Source organism: Phyllobates terribilis, unplaced genomic scaffold, assembly GCF_046119375.1.
Source record: "Phyllobates terribilis strain yellow unplaced genomic scaffold, ASM4611937v1 Scaffold_9__5_contigs__length_417890890, whole genome shotgun sequence".
Classification (NCBI taxonomy): domain Eukaryota; kingdom Metazoa; phylum Chordata; class Amphibia; order Anura; family Dendrobatidae; genus Phyllobates; species Phyllobates terribilis.
In genome coordinates, this window is record NW_027362769.1 from 109,222,069 (window position 1) to 109,237,981 (window position 15,913).

At 37.4% G+C, this 15,913-nt stretch overlaps 2 protein-coding genes across 2 annotated transcripts in view; one reads left to right on the forward strand and one right to left on the reverse strand.

The window, feature by feature from the left end:
* Positions 1 to 1,849: 1,849 nt before the first annotated feature.
* On the reverse strand, positions 1,850 to 5,287 carry SP9 (Sp9 transcription factor). The gene is made up of 2 exons (XM_073646922.1): positions 5,125 to 5,287; positions 1,850 to 3,892 (listed from the first exon to the last, which is right to left on the reverse strand). Exons 1-2 carry the CDS (start codon positions 5,143 to 5,145, stop codon positions 2,609 to 2,611), a joined length of 1,305 nt encoding a protein of 434 aa, XP_073503023.1. The 5' UTR covers positions 5,146 to 5,287; the 3' UTR covers positions 1,850 to 2,608.
* Positions 5,288 to 5,932: 645 nt separating this feature from the next.
* OLA1 (Obg like ATPase 1) overlaps positions 5,933 to 15,913 on the forward strand; it is a 287,570-nt gene continuing 277,589 nt past the window's right edge. Inside the window, exon 1 of the mRNA XM_073645663.1 lies at positions 5,933 to 6,071. The gene's annotated coding sequence lies outside the window, so the exon portion shown is untranslated. The remainder of the gene's footprint in view (positions 6,072 to 15,913) is intronic.

Consider the following 15,913-nt stretch of genomic DNA (forward strand, 5'->3'; position numbering starts at 1 on the left):
AAGGAGATAGATGAATAATGAAAAGAGAAATAGATGTGATAAATAGGAAATTATTAAAGATATATATGAGAAACATATGAAAGATAATAGAGATAGATAATATATAGATAATGTATAGATAGAAGATAGATAAAATATAGATAGATAATGCATAGATAGATCTTTAAGGATAGATAGCTAGATATTAGATAGATTAGATAGATATAGGATAGATAGATAGATAGATAGATAGATAGATAGATAGATAGATTAGATAGATGATAGATAAATGATAGATAGATAGATATTAGATAGATAATGTATAGATAGATAATATATGGATAGATAGTTATTAGATAGATAATGTATAGATAGATAGAATATATAGAATCATAGATAATAGATAATGTAGATAGATAGGTGATAGATAGATGATAGAGAGAGAAATAGATAGATACAGATGGAAGAATGGATGGATAGATAGATAGATACCTGATAAACATATAGATATTAATGACAGAGAGATTGTTATTCTTCAGCAAATAAATATTTTAAAATAACCTAAAAATAAATTATAGAAAATATTAATAAATACCTTTTTTTTGGGGGAAGGAGAAATTAGGACTCACATTTCTTTTAAGTCCTGTTATACATACGAACTGATAGATGTGAGATGAATAGATGAGATATTCACAGTCTACAGATAGATGGATGGATGAGTGCATAAAATAATATATAGAAGAATAGATAAATGAATAATAGCTGGATGATAGATGATAGATAGACAGATAGACAGATAGATAGATAGATAGATAGATAGATAGATACTGGATAAGATCACAAATATATAGATACGTAGATGACAACTGAATAACTGATAAAAATAGATAGATAGATAAATGATAGATAATACATATATGATAAACTGAAAAATAGATATGAGATCCATAGGTAGATCAGGTAAATAGGCGATTGATATACAATTATTATATTAAACTAAATAAAATAATTAACAAATAAAATAGCGCATAATTAGATAAGTTGTATGCATATAAATATATTTATTAATTAGAAATATCTGTATATGTATGAATTATCAATTTATCTTGTTTGAGAACAGATATTTATCTAATAAATATATTATAGATACACTATACATATATAAATAAATATATGTATATATAGACAGATATTTCGCTCTGTCCTCTCTCTCCATATTTCTATGTACATATATAGATGGAAAGACAGATATGTGAGAGAGATGACAGGTAAATGAGATAAACAGGTAATTATTAGACATCTGTATGAGAAATAGATAATTGATAGATATACAGATATTTATGACAGCTATTCTTAAATACTGTAAATGTCATAAAAATAAATGATCGAAAATGCTAGAAAAAAAAAAATTAAGTAAAAGAAACACATGAATTTATTCTCATGTTTGTTTTTATCGTGTTCTTGACATCTATTCCTCTGAGGAGCAGGACAGACAGAGAATACCAGGAATATGTTTGATCATAATTCTTTTAATAATAGGAAAAATCAAAATATGATCAAGGTAATTTTCTATATAATACAGATAAACGCATTTCATTTGTTTCATTGAATTTAATTTACGTGTCTGAGTGAAATGTTAAATCAACATATTAAATATCTTTTACATATATATATTGACTTTCACAAAGTGCATCAGAAATTAAAAGAAAAAAAAAAGAAAAAGAAAAAAAAACTCCTGAATTTCAGGAATTCACCAAATATAAACTATTAGGAGAACATTTACAGGGGTGATGGGAATGAACACAATCTTTATACAGCTTAAACAAGGACTGTCCCACGCGTTCCTGCCACTTCTCACCTTTGAGGATGGTTAATATTTTTCTTTTATAATAATAATAATAATAATTAAAAAAAAAAAAAAAACAACTCTGATTCGGATTAGATGTGATTGAGGGGACAGGATATAATCCAGCCAGGAATTCATGGTCTATGTTGTCTCCAGCAAAATCAGGACACAAAAATAAATGCCGATCTCAGTTTGTTTCACACTATCTTGTTATATTGCTCTGGTTGCTGAAAGTTTGCAGTAATTGGATGTGTTTGTGCGGCCTGGAGGGGTTTTATCTGCCGTCCCGAATGGGCGACTCTGCTGCACCCCACACTAGGAGTCACTGAGCCCTCATCACTCTCATTTATAATCAGTCATTCCATTGAGGTTGCACTTACTGGAAGGAGTCCTGCTGCACCCCAGATGTGACAGCTACTTCCAAGGAGAAGTCATTGCTGCACCCTAAAAGTATTTGCTTTTTTTTTCAAGGGAAAGTCACTACATCAGGAGTGTCTGAATAATGAAGAGTTTCTGCATTTCCAAATTGCTGCTACTGCTTTCAAGGTTGGGTCATTGCTTCAACCCAAGGAACCTCCTGCTTCTCAAGAGGAGTCCTCAGAGGCATCTCCTGCTTCCTAGAAGTGGTTGCACTAACAAATATTCAATGCTTCACCCTAGAAACGCCTGCTGTTCAAGAAGCCCCCTACACCCTAAAAGCTTCCAAGGAGTCCTGCACCCTAGAAGTATCTGCAGTTTTTAAGAAGAGGTCCCTTCTGCACCCCAAAAGTCTTTTGCTGCTCCCTAAGAGTCATTAGCAGATTCCTTCCCCGGTCTTACAGCTTCCAGGATAAGCTCTGGGGACTCTGACCTAGGTGTCTCCAGGTTGCTGGCATCTGTGTCGCTGTCGCTGCCCTTCTTCCCCCCTCCTACTCCTCCTCCATTGTGCGTCTTGATGTGTTTGCTGAGGTGGTCGCTGCGCATGAAGCGCTTGTTGCATACAGGGCAAGCAAATCTCTTCTCCCCGGTGTGAGTGCGGAGATGTCGCTGCAGTTCGTCACTGCGTGTGAACCTCTTGCCGCAGAAAAGCCAGTTGCAGACAAATGGTCGTTCACCGGTGTGCCAACGCAGGTGAGCTTTAAGGTGGGATGTTTTACCATAGACCTTACCACAGCCAGGGATATGGCAGCTGTGTAGCCCCTTTCTTCTAAGGCTGGCACCTGCAGGCCCCAGGCGCTCTGCTTCCTGACAATTGGGACAATCGCAGGTGGCTCTCCCAGAGTATCTGCGTGCCGAGCGTCCTGATGCGCCCGTTGCTCCTCCAGAAGCCCCAGAGAGCATGGAGGTGCCAGAGTCTGGGTAGGAAGGTAGGACTGGCTTGAAGCCTTCCTGGGTGAGCAGGTGTTGCCCAGTTGAGAGTAGATGGGAGGCAGCACTGGAGCCCAGCCCTGTGGAGCTGAAAGCTGAGTGCGTCAAAGAGCTAAAGTCTGGGCCATACCCGCTAAGCTGAGTATGGGGCCCCCCTGTGTGTAGGGCCCCCTGTAGAGCAGCCGCCGCAGCTGGAGGGTTTTGCACCTCTAACCAGGTGCTGGGGCTGGCAGCGTGTACGTCCCACCAGGCTGATGCCCCATTTGCCACCTCTGAGTGGAAGCCGGACTTATACCAGGACTCATAGGGATGAGCCATGCCTACCCGCGGGTACAACCCGTCTGCTGCGCCATGCACTTTGGATATAAAGGCAGATTGTCCTGCAGCATCCTGGGGGGACACTCCGGAGGAGTTGGTGAAGAGGCCGCTGTAGTCACTGCTGAAGGCTGATGATGTCGGGGATGTGGAGGCCAGACAGAAGGCGCTGTTGGCAGTTGCACTGCCCCCTGTCAGGGCGCTGGATGCCCGACTGGTGGCCACTGTGAAGCCCCCAAGGCTGGATCCCAGGCTGCAGCTGGAGGAGGATCTTTTCCAAGGGTGAAAACCTCCTTTTGCAAAAGCGCTGGACTCCGGGAGACTGCTCAGGGGGCTGGTGTTCCCAATCTTGTTGCAAGTGGCAGCCAACATGGCCAAGGGAGTAGTGCCAAATCTGGGTTCTTCCTAGAGGGGAGATATAAAACACCACAAAGTGAATACCTTTCTCTTCTGATTTCATGTATAGTAGCCTGGTCATAAGTCTGGGAGCCCAGGAGCCAAAAGACCAGTAATTAGAGCCACATTCTCAACATTGGTCAATCCCCTTTAAACCAATAATAAATTAATCCTTTACTGTGTAAATTCACTCATTTCATGTCGATATTTTTGCAGCTTTACTTTTTGCTCCGACCTTAATTTATTATGGAATCATAGGTGGTAAATAAATAATAATAATTATCACAAATAAAGTTATTGATTTTAGTTAACTATTACTACAATAAATATACATGACATAAAACATGGATATAAAGTATTATTTCACTATTTTTTCATGCTGCATCACTGTACAAAATTTTTGAAGAATATTTCAACGGAAATAACAGAATCTACAAATTTATTATTAACCGATAATTTAGTCGTTTCCGGAATAATAATGTCAATAATTAATCAATAAATAAGCCAATAAATTAGGCCAAAATATTTCTTGACATACATAGGTCTTTAATAGGTTTTATGGTTATTTATTATTCCTATTTTAGTTTATAAATATAAAAAAAGAAAATAATTAAATAATTATTTCGTAAAACACTTTTTCATCATTAATCATATTACTATGGAAAATTGCGTTGAGAAAAATTAACGGCGTTCATCAAGATCATACAAATGTAGCAACGCTGAATTGTTTCAGATGTGCCAAATAACAAGCTCAGCTCTGCTACATCTCTAGTTCTAGCACAAGGAATCAGCAGGAATATACACATTACTGACGAGAAACGTGAGATAATACAAAGCAGACAGGGTGCCGTGTCTTCTGATCAAGGAAAGGGAGGGTCCTGTATTTATTGCTGGGTCCTTAAGGATTGTAATGCCAGTGACTTTAAGAAGCCCAAGACAACTGTGGAGAGGAATAATACTTAAGTGCTGCCGCTGCTTGTGTTCATGGGGGTAATGGTTTGGGGATTAGGACAAATGAGATCGTTCAGGCTGCATTGATAGGAACGAACAAATGGATAAAAGAAACTTTCTTTCCGCCTGGCACCGAGGGGATGAGGGGCATATAAGCAGGTGGCACAATAAGGCGAGGGGCATAGGCGGTCAATAAATCGTGAGTTTATTCTACGATAATATTAACTTTAACCGTAACTTTGCAACAATAATGATACAAATAAGAAGAGAATGGAGAATCTTTTACTTACCCCAAGTATAGACGTAGCCATAGCCCGTCCCTGTCCCTGCTGTAGAGAAGCGATGAGTGCCCGGGGGTAGATGCTGCCAGCTCTGTGCCACCTTCTCCCTATACAAGTTGCACTGAGTGAGGCAGACTAGACTCAGGGTAAGTGCTGGCAGCCGCCTGCTTTGAAGTATCACTAGCAGCAGCCGTAGCCCAATCAGATCGCATGGGACGTCGACTCGTAGCCAATGAGAGAAGGAGGTTTGCAAAAAATCTGAGTTCTTACAAGCCCTGCCATTCAAAGCAGAGGGGAGGAATTGGAGGCTCCGTTGCTCTGGACCCCGTCTACAAAAAAAAATAATATATATATATTTATTTAACCCCTTCACATTCTATTCGGTTGCAACTGCTACGTAAGGGGTTAACAAATCCCTTTTTTTTTTCCCCAAAAGAATGTTGTTCCTAAAACTGCAAATTCCACTGTATTAGATTGTACGACTGATGCAAATAGCACCGTCTGCTTAATTACACCCCAAGAGTCGGTTCATTTAATGGCATTTATTTTCTGCCACCTTTAGGACATTTTCGGAATTTAGGAAAAAAAGGGAGGGGGGGGATTAAAATTGTACTGATATAACACATGTAGCAGGACACTTGGACTATATTATCTTTTACCCATAAGTGATTTGTACAGAAATGACGCCTATACCCCATTCTCTCCCTCGCTGTAGTATACGTTCTATCACTTGATACAATCATTGATTTATGATCAGCGCGGACCCCCCCGCACATACACCACCACCCTCTTAGGCTGATACAGGTTATTATTATATGATACTATTGACTTGATTGTCACACATGCAGGATGCACAAGGGGAGAGAGAGCTGGATCCTGGGGGCTTTGATGCAGAATTTGTCATCTGTGATCATCTGCGGAGGAGGAATATGCTGCAGCCCAGAAACATATGAGAGGTGAGTGATCTAACAGGTGAATGTGTACATATTAATGCCAAGTGCTAATAGAGGTGTCAGTGAGGCGTTCCTGGACATCCCATGGGGCAGCTCGAGCCTTCATTACCCCCCCCCTTTAACTGAATTGCAATGGTTTAATATGTTGCATTAAATCCAAGTGCATCCAAATTGCATCACTTATAAATAATGTCATTATGCTTGATATCAGCCCTTGCTGACGTAGATTTCATATAGATGGATAGATATTAGATAGATAATAGATATTAGATAGATAGATAGATAATAGATATTAGATAGATAATGGATGGATAGATATTAGATAGATAGATATTAGATAGAAAATAGATAGATAAATATAGATAGATATGAGATATATACAGTAGATAGATCATAGATAGATATTAGATAGATAGATATTAGTAAATATATATTAGATAGACAATAGATAGATATTAGATAGATAATAGATATTAGATAGATAGAGAGATAAATATAGATAGATATGAGATATATACAGTAGATAGATCATAGATAGATATTAGTAGATAGATATTAGATGAATAGATAGATATTAGATAGATAATAGATATTAGAGATAGATAGATAATAGATAGATATTAGAGATAGATAGAGTGTAGATAGATAGATGGATGGGATACATTCTATCTATCTAGTTAAGAATTAATTAAATAGATCCCAGATGTATTGCCTCCTGGATTTATTGTATTACAATACATACAGAATATATCCCCCCTTCCCAACCTCCAAATAACAAAGGACTGGAATTTAAAGAATCATCTTTTCCTAACAAAAAAAAAAAAAAGTTAAAAGCAATTTCCCAGAGAACAGCTTTCCATATTATTCAAACCGGCCAAATAATACTCCTATTATAGAGGCTGAATGCTAGCAGTCAGCCCAGTGTAATTGGTGCAGACTCTGAGCCTTAAACCACCACTTCTTTATCAAGAGGTGAATATAGAACAATTTCTTACCAGCGCAGACACAGAGCGCGCAAATTGCCTCCTTCTTCTGCAATCAGGCCAATTTAACTGCGCTGCAATTAGCACTATTAAACGACCGTTCTGCATAAACAAATTTTTAACTGAAGATGGAGGAAAGAAAAAAAAAAAAAAAAAAACCTGCTGAAGCCAGAATATTTATTTTCCCAATTTTTATTATTACTAATATTACTATTTAAATACATTTGACCATTATTATTATTGTGTTAAATAAAATTAATATTGTAATTGTTTGTCTAATTATTATGTTATTATTAGTGAAATTAGAAATATTATTACCGCTACCTATGCTTTAATAATAATAGTAATATTAATAATATTATCATAAATATTTATTATTGTACATGTATTATTAGGGTTATTATAATTATTTGTAATAGTATTAGTACCACTGAAAATATTGCCATTATTAGTTAATGATATTATAAGTGTTACTGCTGCTCATTAATCAATGAATATTCAGATTTATTCTAAGTATGAATTATTTTAATTATTATTATTTAAAGAAGTAATAGCAGTAGGATTGCAATTATTATTATTATTATTATTATTACTACTATTATTATTACCGGGACTAATAATAATCATATTTATAATTAACAACTCACACTCGAAATTTGACTACAAATATAACATTGACTATTAATATTATGAGATAAAATAATTAATAGCTCCATTTTTACTATTACTACAACTACAAATAATTTTATTTCCATTTTATAATAATTTATATGTTTTTTTTATGGATAGTATATGTATTTACTATTACGACCATTGATGACTTTATTCTCAATATTTAGTATAATTATTAATATTTTGGTATTACCACTCATTATACCTCTTATACTACCGCACTTATTATTAGTTGCGGTGGTAATAGTAGTGGTATTTCTATTATTATGAACACTTAATATAATCAGATTCATAATTAATAAGTCACAAATTGTATTTTACCATAGGTGTTACAGATACTGACATGTAAAGTGCCATGAATATGGATATATCAGTTATACTGTACAGCAGAAGACCCTAAAGCCCTCCATAATACTTGGCTATGGCTGTGTATAGGGCATATACATATATATTGGGGCGGCTTCCCCGGCTTTGCGTCTTCTGGTAATATCCTAGGTGCCTGATGTGTTTAATCAATAAACAGGTCCGGTAGGAAGATATGTAAAATATCTCCAATTACAGACAACCTGGTGAATAGAGAGAGAGAGGAACAAGTGTGCGAAAAATAATAGCATCCTGCCATTTGTCAGCAGCAGGGCATCTCCCACCAGTATATGGTATAATTATACTTTCATTTACATTTTATATAATCGACTTGTTATTATCAAATCAAGTGATGCTGATAAAATAACACCTTAGTGTTGGAGGAGCCTCAGCCCATGTGATGCACTTGCCTTCTCTCATTTGGGGAATGTCTGTGTTTTTAGCAGATGCAGGAAAGTTTGAGATGTAAAAGGAAGTAGTGGATACATCGTATCTGTCATACAGGACATTAATCACTGGCAATGAGGAAGAACCTGCCCAACATGTGATAAGTTACTATCATTAATATTCAATATCCAGCAACCTTACAATATTAATGGACTGAAAGCTGTTTTTATATATATATATATATATATATATATATATATATATAGGATCATTAGATTGAAATAAAGTTATACATTAGGTAATTTAGGTATCTAGAATCTGGTTACACATGTAGGCGAATACAACTATCTGTAGTAAGTACTGAACGTGCATATATGTGGGTGTATCCATGAGTAAATGTAGCATAGAAAGCTAGATATAAATGCACATAAGATAATTAGATACATAAGGAAAGATAGATAGATAGATAGAGTAGATAGATAGATAGATAGATAGATATTGGATGGATAGATGCTAGATAGAAAGATAGATGCTGTAGATAAATAGATAGATAGAGATAGATAGATATTGGATGGATAGATAGATAGATAGATAGATAGATAGATAGATAGATATTGGATGGATAGATAGATAGATATTGGATAGATAGATAGATAGATAGATAGATAGATAGATAGATAGATATGGGATAAAGATAGATAATAAATAGATAAAATAGATAGATATGAGATAGATAGATAGATAGATAGATAGATAGATAGATAGATAGATAGATAGATAGATATGGGATAAAGATAGATAATAAATAGATAAAATAGATAGATATGAGATAGATAGATAGATAGATAGATAGATAGATAGATAGATAATGTAGATAGATAATGTAGAAAAAATGGAGACAGCACTCCTTTTTAATATTTAATAGCCCATAGGGGCTTCAGCAACGTCCCACCCTTGAGAAAGGCTCACACTTGGAGCCCATATAGGCTATTATATCACAATTTATATTTTTTTCAAAAAGGAGTGCGGTCTTCATTTTTTCTACATTATATTGAGGATTGGTCTTTGCCTGGAAGGCTTGGCACCCGACTTTTATATACTGCTTGCTAGTGCTGCTTTTCATATTTCTTTTTTAGATAGATAGACAGACAGATATAGACATACACTACTTTTCCTATAGTGATTAAAACAGGTTAGACACAATATGTAACAGGTATTAGTGTTTCTGAACAATGCTTTATAGAGATAGTTACTGGCTTATGATTGAAACCATTGATTGCTTGGCACGCCCAGGTCCCTTCCCTAATTCTGGGGGGGCCGCAGTTGATGGACATGTGTTTGACCTAAGAGGGCACCAGCAATAGCCCCCACTGGTCCTTGATCATTGAGCTGAACACTGAACCCTAAGCCTGTAGTCACATACGGCGTCCCGGATTCATTTCCTCAGCATTTTTTCTGTGTAAGACATTGAAAAGCAAATGAGGATCCCGGCAAAAAGAGCGAGAGACATTCCTCACAAGTCAATGTGTCCATTGCTGGGACAATCACTGGTGTCATCCTGCAGAATATGCCTCCTGTTCCCCACACGTGTTCCTCCGATTACAGTCACATTGTCACATGTGTCTTTTTAAGCTGTATATGACGACATTACATTGTCACCCAGGCAAAATGACAATCACGTGAAACAAAGTGACAACATTGTGTTTCTATAAAATAAAGCTGAAATAATAAATGTACAAATATTACAATCCTAAAGCAAAAATAAATTTTCTCTTCCATCCCTCGATTGAACTTGATGGAGATGTGTCTTTTTTCCACAGCACTATGTAACAATGAAATATAGTAATTTGTAATAATAAAGAGTTAATCATGTTAGTATAAACCACAATTCTAGATAAAGTACAGAACAATTGGCTTATACTCAATCTAAACCCAGCATTCACTTTGTTTCACCGTTCTCTGCAACTTTTTTTTCTCTTGCAAGATGAAGAGCAGTTATAGGGGTTATCTGACAAAAAAAACAACAACAAAGGAATACCTGAAGTCCGTAGGTGTTGTCAGTATTCGGCTTTTGGTCCCTTTTTTTTTCTTAAAAGTTTGATATCCTGTGGTGTCTCACTTCTTGCATGCTGAGATTTTGCACTTCCTGATCTGGTGCTGGCAAACTAATTCTCATAAAACTACAATTCCCAACATCCCTTGCTGACAGAACTTCTCTTACAGCCTTGAGCCATCCTCAAACTTCATGCAAACCATCCTCCATGCCTCAAACCTCATGTCTCATACTATCCTCAATTAATGTCCTAGGAGCAACTGTGACCCAGGCAAGCCCATATCTGACGTGCAATGTGAGATATCAACTCTGAAAGGAGAACTAGTAGTACTTAGGCCATGTGCCCATGTAGTGTTTTTGCGGCGTTTTTACGCCTGCAAAAAACCTTGTAAAACCGTCTGCCATGCAAAGCAATGTGAATTCGGATGTGCTGTGCACATGATGCGCTAATTAGCGCACCGAATTTGCATTACGTTGCAAACTGCAGCATGACCATTTCTACCGCGATTACGCTGCAAATTCGCGTCCATTAAGGAACATTGAAACGCAGCAAACCCGCAGGTATATGTGGATTTGCTGCATTTCAATTAAATTCAATGGCTACGAATTTGCAACGTAATCGCGGTGCATGTGGTACTCGGGATGAAGAGGAGACTAAAACTCCTCTTCATCCCGGCTACCACGCGGTGAAAAAAAGAAATAAAAAAGTTAAAAATAAAAAAAACCTGTATACTCACCTCTCCAGTCTTCTCCCAGCCACTTCCTCTCTCTTCGGCGTCCCGCGGTGTACTGGCAGGACCTGCGTTGGCGTAATTTAGTCAGCTGATGGTCACGCGACCGCTGACGTCAGCGATCAGATGATGGTCGCGCGACCATCAGCTGACTAAATGACGTCACCGCAGTTCCTGCCAGTACACCGCGGGACGCCGAGGAGAGAGGACGCCGCCAGGAGGAGACTGGAGAAGTGAGTATATAGGGTTTTTTTATTTTTAACTTTTTAATTCTTTTTTTTTTTTTACTATAGATGCAGCATTTAAAGCATCTAAGTTGGTCACACAATATAAATCCATGCCGGTTGCATGGATTTATATTGTGTGACCAACTTGTCAAGAACTTTTCCAAGTGATGCTCAAAATCGCTTGGAAAAGGGCTTGAAAAAACGCATGCTAAAAACGCTGAAAAAATGCTTCTCTCTGGCAGAAAAAACGCTTGTAAATCTGCATGCGTTTTCTTCTGCCAGAGAGAGGCAAAAACGCTCTGCATCAAATCTGCTACGTGGACACAGCCTTATACTGCACAGAGGCTTCGTAAAAAGATCAACTACAAGACTTGAGTTATTTACTGTAGATATTTGATAAGACATGAATCCCTAACGAGGGAGTTCAAGACACAGGGGGCTCCTGCCTGTTCAAAGTCCAAATTAATAACATTGAACACGATTTTCAGTTCAGCAAGAAATGTACAATATTGAGTAATTTAGGCACTGGGGACTATCTATTACATAAGAATGGAGATAAATGTATATACAGGGGTGTGAAAAAGTGTTTGCCCCTTCCTGATTTCTTATTCTTTTGCATCTTTGTCACACTTAAATGTTTCAGATCCCAAAACAAATGTAAATATTAAACAAAGATAACACAAGTGAACACAAGATGCAGTTTTTAAATGAAGGTCTTTATTATTAAGGGAAAAAGAAATCCAAACTTACAAGGCCCTGTGTGGAAAATGATTGCCCCTAAACCTAATAACTGGTTGGGCTACTCTTAGCAGCAACAACTTCAAGCAGGCGTTTGCAATAACTGGCAATGACTCTTTACAAAGCTCTGGAGGAATTTTGGTCGCTCATCTTTGCAAAATTGTTGTAATTCAGCCACATTGGAGGGTTTCTGCGCATGAACCGCCTTTTTAAGGTCATGTCACAGCACCTCAATCGGATTAAGGTCAGGACTTTCACTAGGCCACTTCAAAGTCTTAATATTGTTTTTCTTAAGACATTTAGAGGTGAACTTGCTGGTGTGTTTTGGATCATTGTCCTGCTGCATAACCCAAGTGTACTTCATCTTGAGGTCACTAACAGATGGCTGGACATTCTCCTTCAGGATTGCTTGGTTGACAGCAGAATTCGTGGTTCCATTTACCACAGCAAGTCTTCCAGGTCCTGAAGCAGCAAAACATCCCCAGACCATCACACTACCACCACCATATTTTACTGTTGGTATGATGTTCCTTTTCTGAAATGCAGCACTACTTCTACGCTAGATTTAATGGGACATACAGTACACCTTCCAAAAAGTTCAACTTTAGTCTCGTCAGTCCACAGATTTTTCTCCCAAAAGTCTTGGTGATCATCAAGATGTTTTCTGGCAAGACTGAGACAAGCCTTTATGTTCTTTTTTCTCAGCAGTCGTTTTCATCTTTGAACTCTGCCATGCATGCCATTTTTGCCCAGTCTCTTTCTTATGGTGGAGTCATGAACACTGACCTTAACTAAGGTAAGTGAGGCCTGTAGTTCTTTGGATGTTGTGGAGTCTTTTGTGACCTCTTGGATGAGTTGTCGCTGCACTCTTGGGGTAATTTTGGTCGGCCGGCCACTCCTGGGAAGGTTTACCACTGTTCCATGTTTTCGCCATTTGCGGATAATGGCTCTCACTGTGGTTCTCGGGAGTCCCAAAGCTTTAGAAATGGTTTTATAACCTTTTCCAGACTGATATATCTCAATTATTTTTCTCATTTGTTCCTGAATGTTCCTGAATTTCTTTGGATGACAGCATGACGTCTAGCTTTGGAGGATTTTTTGGTCTACTTCACTTTGTCAGGCAGGTCCTATTTACAGTAAGTGATTTCTTGATTGATAAACGGTGTGGCAGTAATCAGTCCTGTGTGTGGCTAGAGAAATTGAACTCAGCTTCCCAAAGAATTTATGTTTTAAGGGAGGGGGCAATCACTTTTTCACACAGGGCCCTGTAGGTTTGGATTTGTTTTTCCCTTAATAATAAAGACCTTCATTTAAAAACTGCATTTTGTGTTTATTTGTGTTATTTTTGTCAAATTTTTAAATTTGTCTTGTGATCTGAAACATTTAAGTGTGACAAACATGCAAAAGAATAAGAAATCAGGAAGAGGGCAAACACTTTTTCACCTCACTTGTATGTACTATAAGATATATAATTACAATGGTAATAGATGTTAAGATCAAATAACTGTATTCTATCCATATTGTTAGAGCATTCTATATGTTTTGTATCCATTTTATTCATATTTTATACACAGACGATCGTCATAAGTAAATAAATGAGTTTTTCCAAAGACATCCTGATAGGAAATGTAGATTGTGAGCCGCAATGGGGACAGTATAAATAAAAAGATTATTATATTATAAAAGATTAATATTTTCACCACTTTGATATTGAGGATGTTTGTCTAGGATAGGTTTTCAATATCAGATTGGTTTTGGGTTGACACCCGATACCCAAATCAGTCAGCTGTTGGCAGCGCCAACATTGTCCAGGTTTAAACAGTATACAGTTATATGAAAAAGTTTGGGCACCCCTATTAATCTTAAACTTAATGTTTTATAAAAATTGGTGTTTTTGCAACAGCTATTTCAATTTGATATATGTAATAACTGTTGGACACAGTAATGTTTCTGCCTTGAAATGAGGTTTATTGTACTAACAGAAAATGTGCAATCTGCATTCAAACAAAATTTGACAGGTGCATAAGTATGGGCACCTCACCAGAAAAGTGACATTAATATTTAGTAGATCCTCCTTTTGCAAAAATAACAGCCTCTAGTCCCACAGATGTTCAATGATATTCAGGTCTGGGGACTGGGATGGCCATTCCAGAACATTGTAATTGTTCCTCTGCATGAATGCCTGAGTAGATTTGGAGTGGTGTTTTGGATCATTGTCTTGCTGAAAGATCCATCCCTTGCGTAACTTCAACTTTGTCACTGATTCTTGAACATTATTGTCAAGAATCTGCTGATACTGAGTGGAATCCATGTGTCCCTCAACTTTAACAAGATTCCCGGTGCCGGCATTGGCCACACAGCCCCAAAGCATGATGGAACCTCCACCAAATTTTACTGTGGGTAGCAAGTGTTTTTCTTGGAATTGCCGCCATGCATAACGCCTTTTTGTATGACCAAACAACTCAATCTTGGTTTCATCAGTCCACAGGACATTCTTCCAAAAAGAAATTGGCTTCTCCAAATGTGCTTTTGCATACCTCAGCCGACTCTGTTTGTGGCGTGCTTGCAGAAACGGCTTCTTTCGCATCACTCTCCCATACAGCTTCTCCTTGTGCAAAGTGCGTTGTATAGTTGACCGATGCACAGTGACACCATCTGCAGCAAGTTGATGCTGCAGCCCTCTGGAGGTGGTCTGAGGATTGTCCTTGACTGATCTCACCATTCTTCTTCTCTGCCTTTCTGATGTTTTTCTTGGCCTGCCACTTCTGGCCTTAACAAGAACTGTCCCTGTGTTCTTCCATTTCCTTACTATGTTCCTCACAGTGGAAACTGACAGGTTAAATCGCTAAGACAGCTTTTTGTATCCTTCTCCTGAACAACTATGTTGAATAATCTTTGTTTTCAGATCATTTGACAGTTGTTTTGAGGAGCCCATGATGCCACTCTTCAGAGGAGATTCAAACAGGAGAACAACTTGCAAGTGGCCACTTTAAGTAGCTTTTCTCATGATTGCATACACCTGGCTATGAAGTTCAAAGCTCAATGAGGTTACAAAACCAAAAAAAGTGCTTTAGTAAGTCAGTAAAAAGTAGGTAGGAGTATTTAAAACAAGAAAATGATAAGGGTGCCCATACTTATGCACCTGTCAAATTTTGTTTGAATGCAGATTGCACATTTTTTGTTAATACAATAAACCTCATTTCAAGGCAGAAACATTACTGTGTCCAACAGTTATTACATATATCACACTGTAATAGCTGTTGCAAAAACACCAATTTTTATAAAACATTAAGCTTAAGATTAATAGGGGTGCCCAAACTTTTTCATATAACTGTACATTGTCAAACAGCACTGCTCGGTCACACTGCTTAATGGCTTCCCCCGGGTACTGCAGATCAGCTCCTATCATAATTGGATCCCACCTACGGGGGGCGAATGAGATCGAAAGTTTGCTGGTAATATCTCAGTGGTTCCTCAAATTTTTGTATTCGCCTTGATCTTCGGTTGTATGTAGCTGACAGACTGTGGGACCCTACCTTCAGAGTAATAGACTGATAATTGATAGGTATAAAGAAATTTAGGAGAGATAGATATGATTGTCAAACTAATGAATGACATAAAAGATATATTATAGAAAGTAAAAAATAGAAATATTGTGAAAAATATATTTTTTATTATGTATTGTAGCTTT

Coding starts and splice junctions, on each gene's coding strand:
- SP9 (XM_073646922.1), bottom strand. CDS start 5,145: ATGGCTACGTCTATACTTGGG. Junction 3,893..5,124: donor TGGCTACGTCTATACTTGGG/GTAAGTAAAAGA, acceptor TCTCCCCTCTAG/GAAGAACCCAGATTTGGCAC.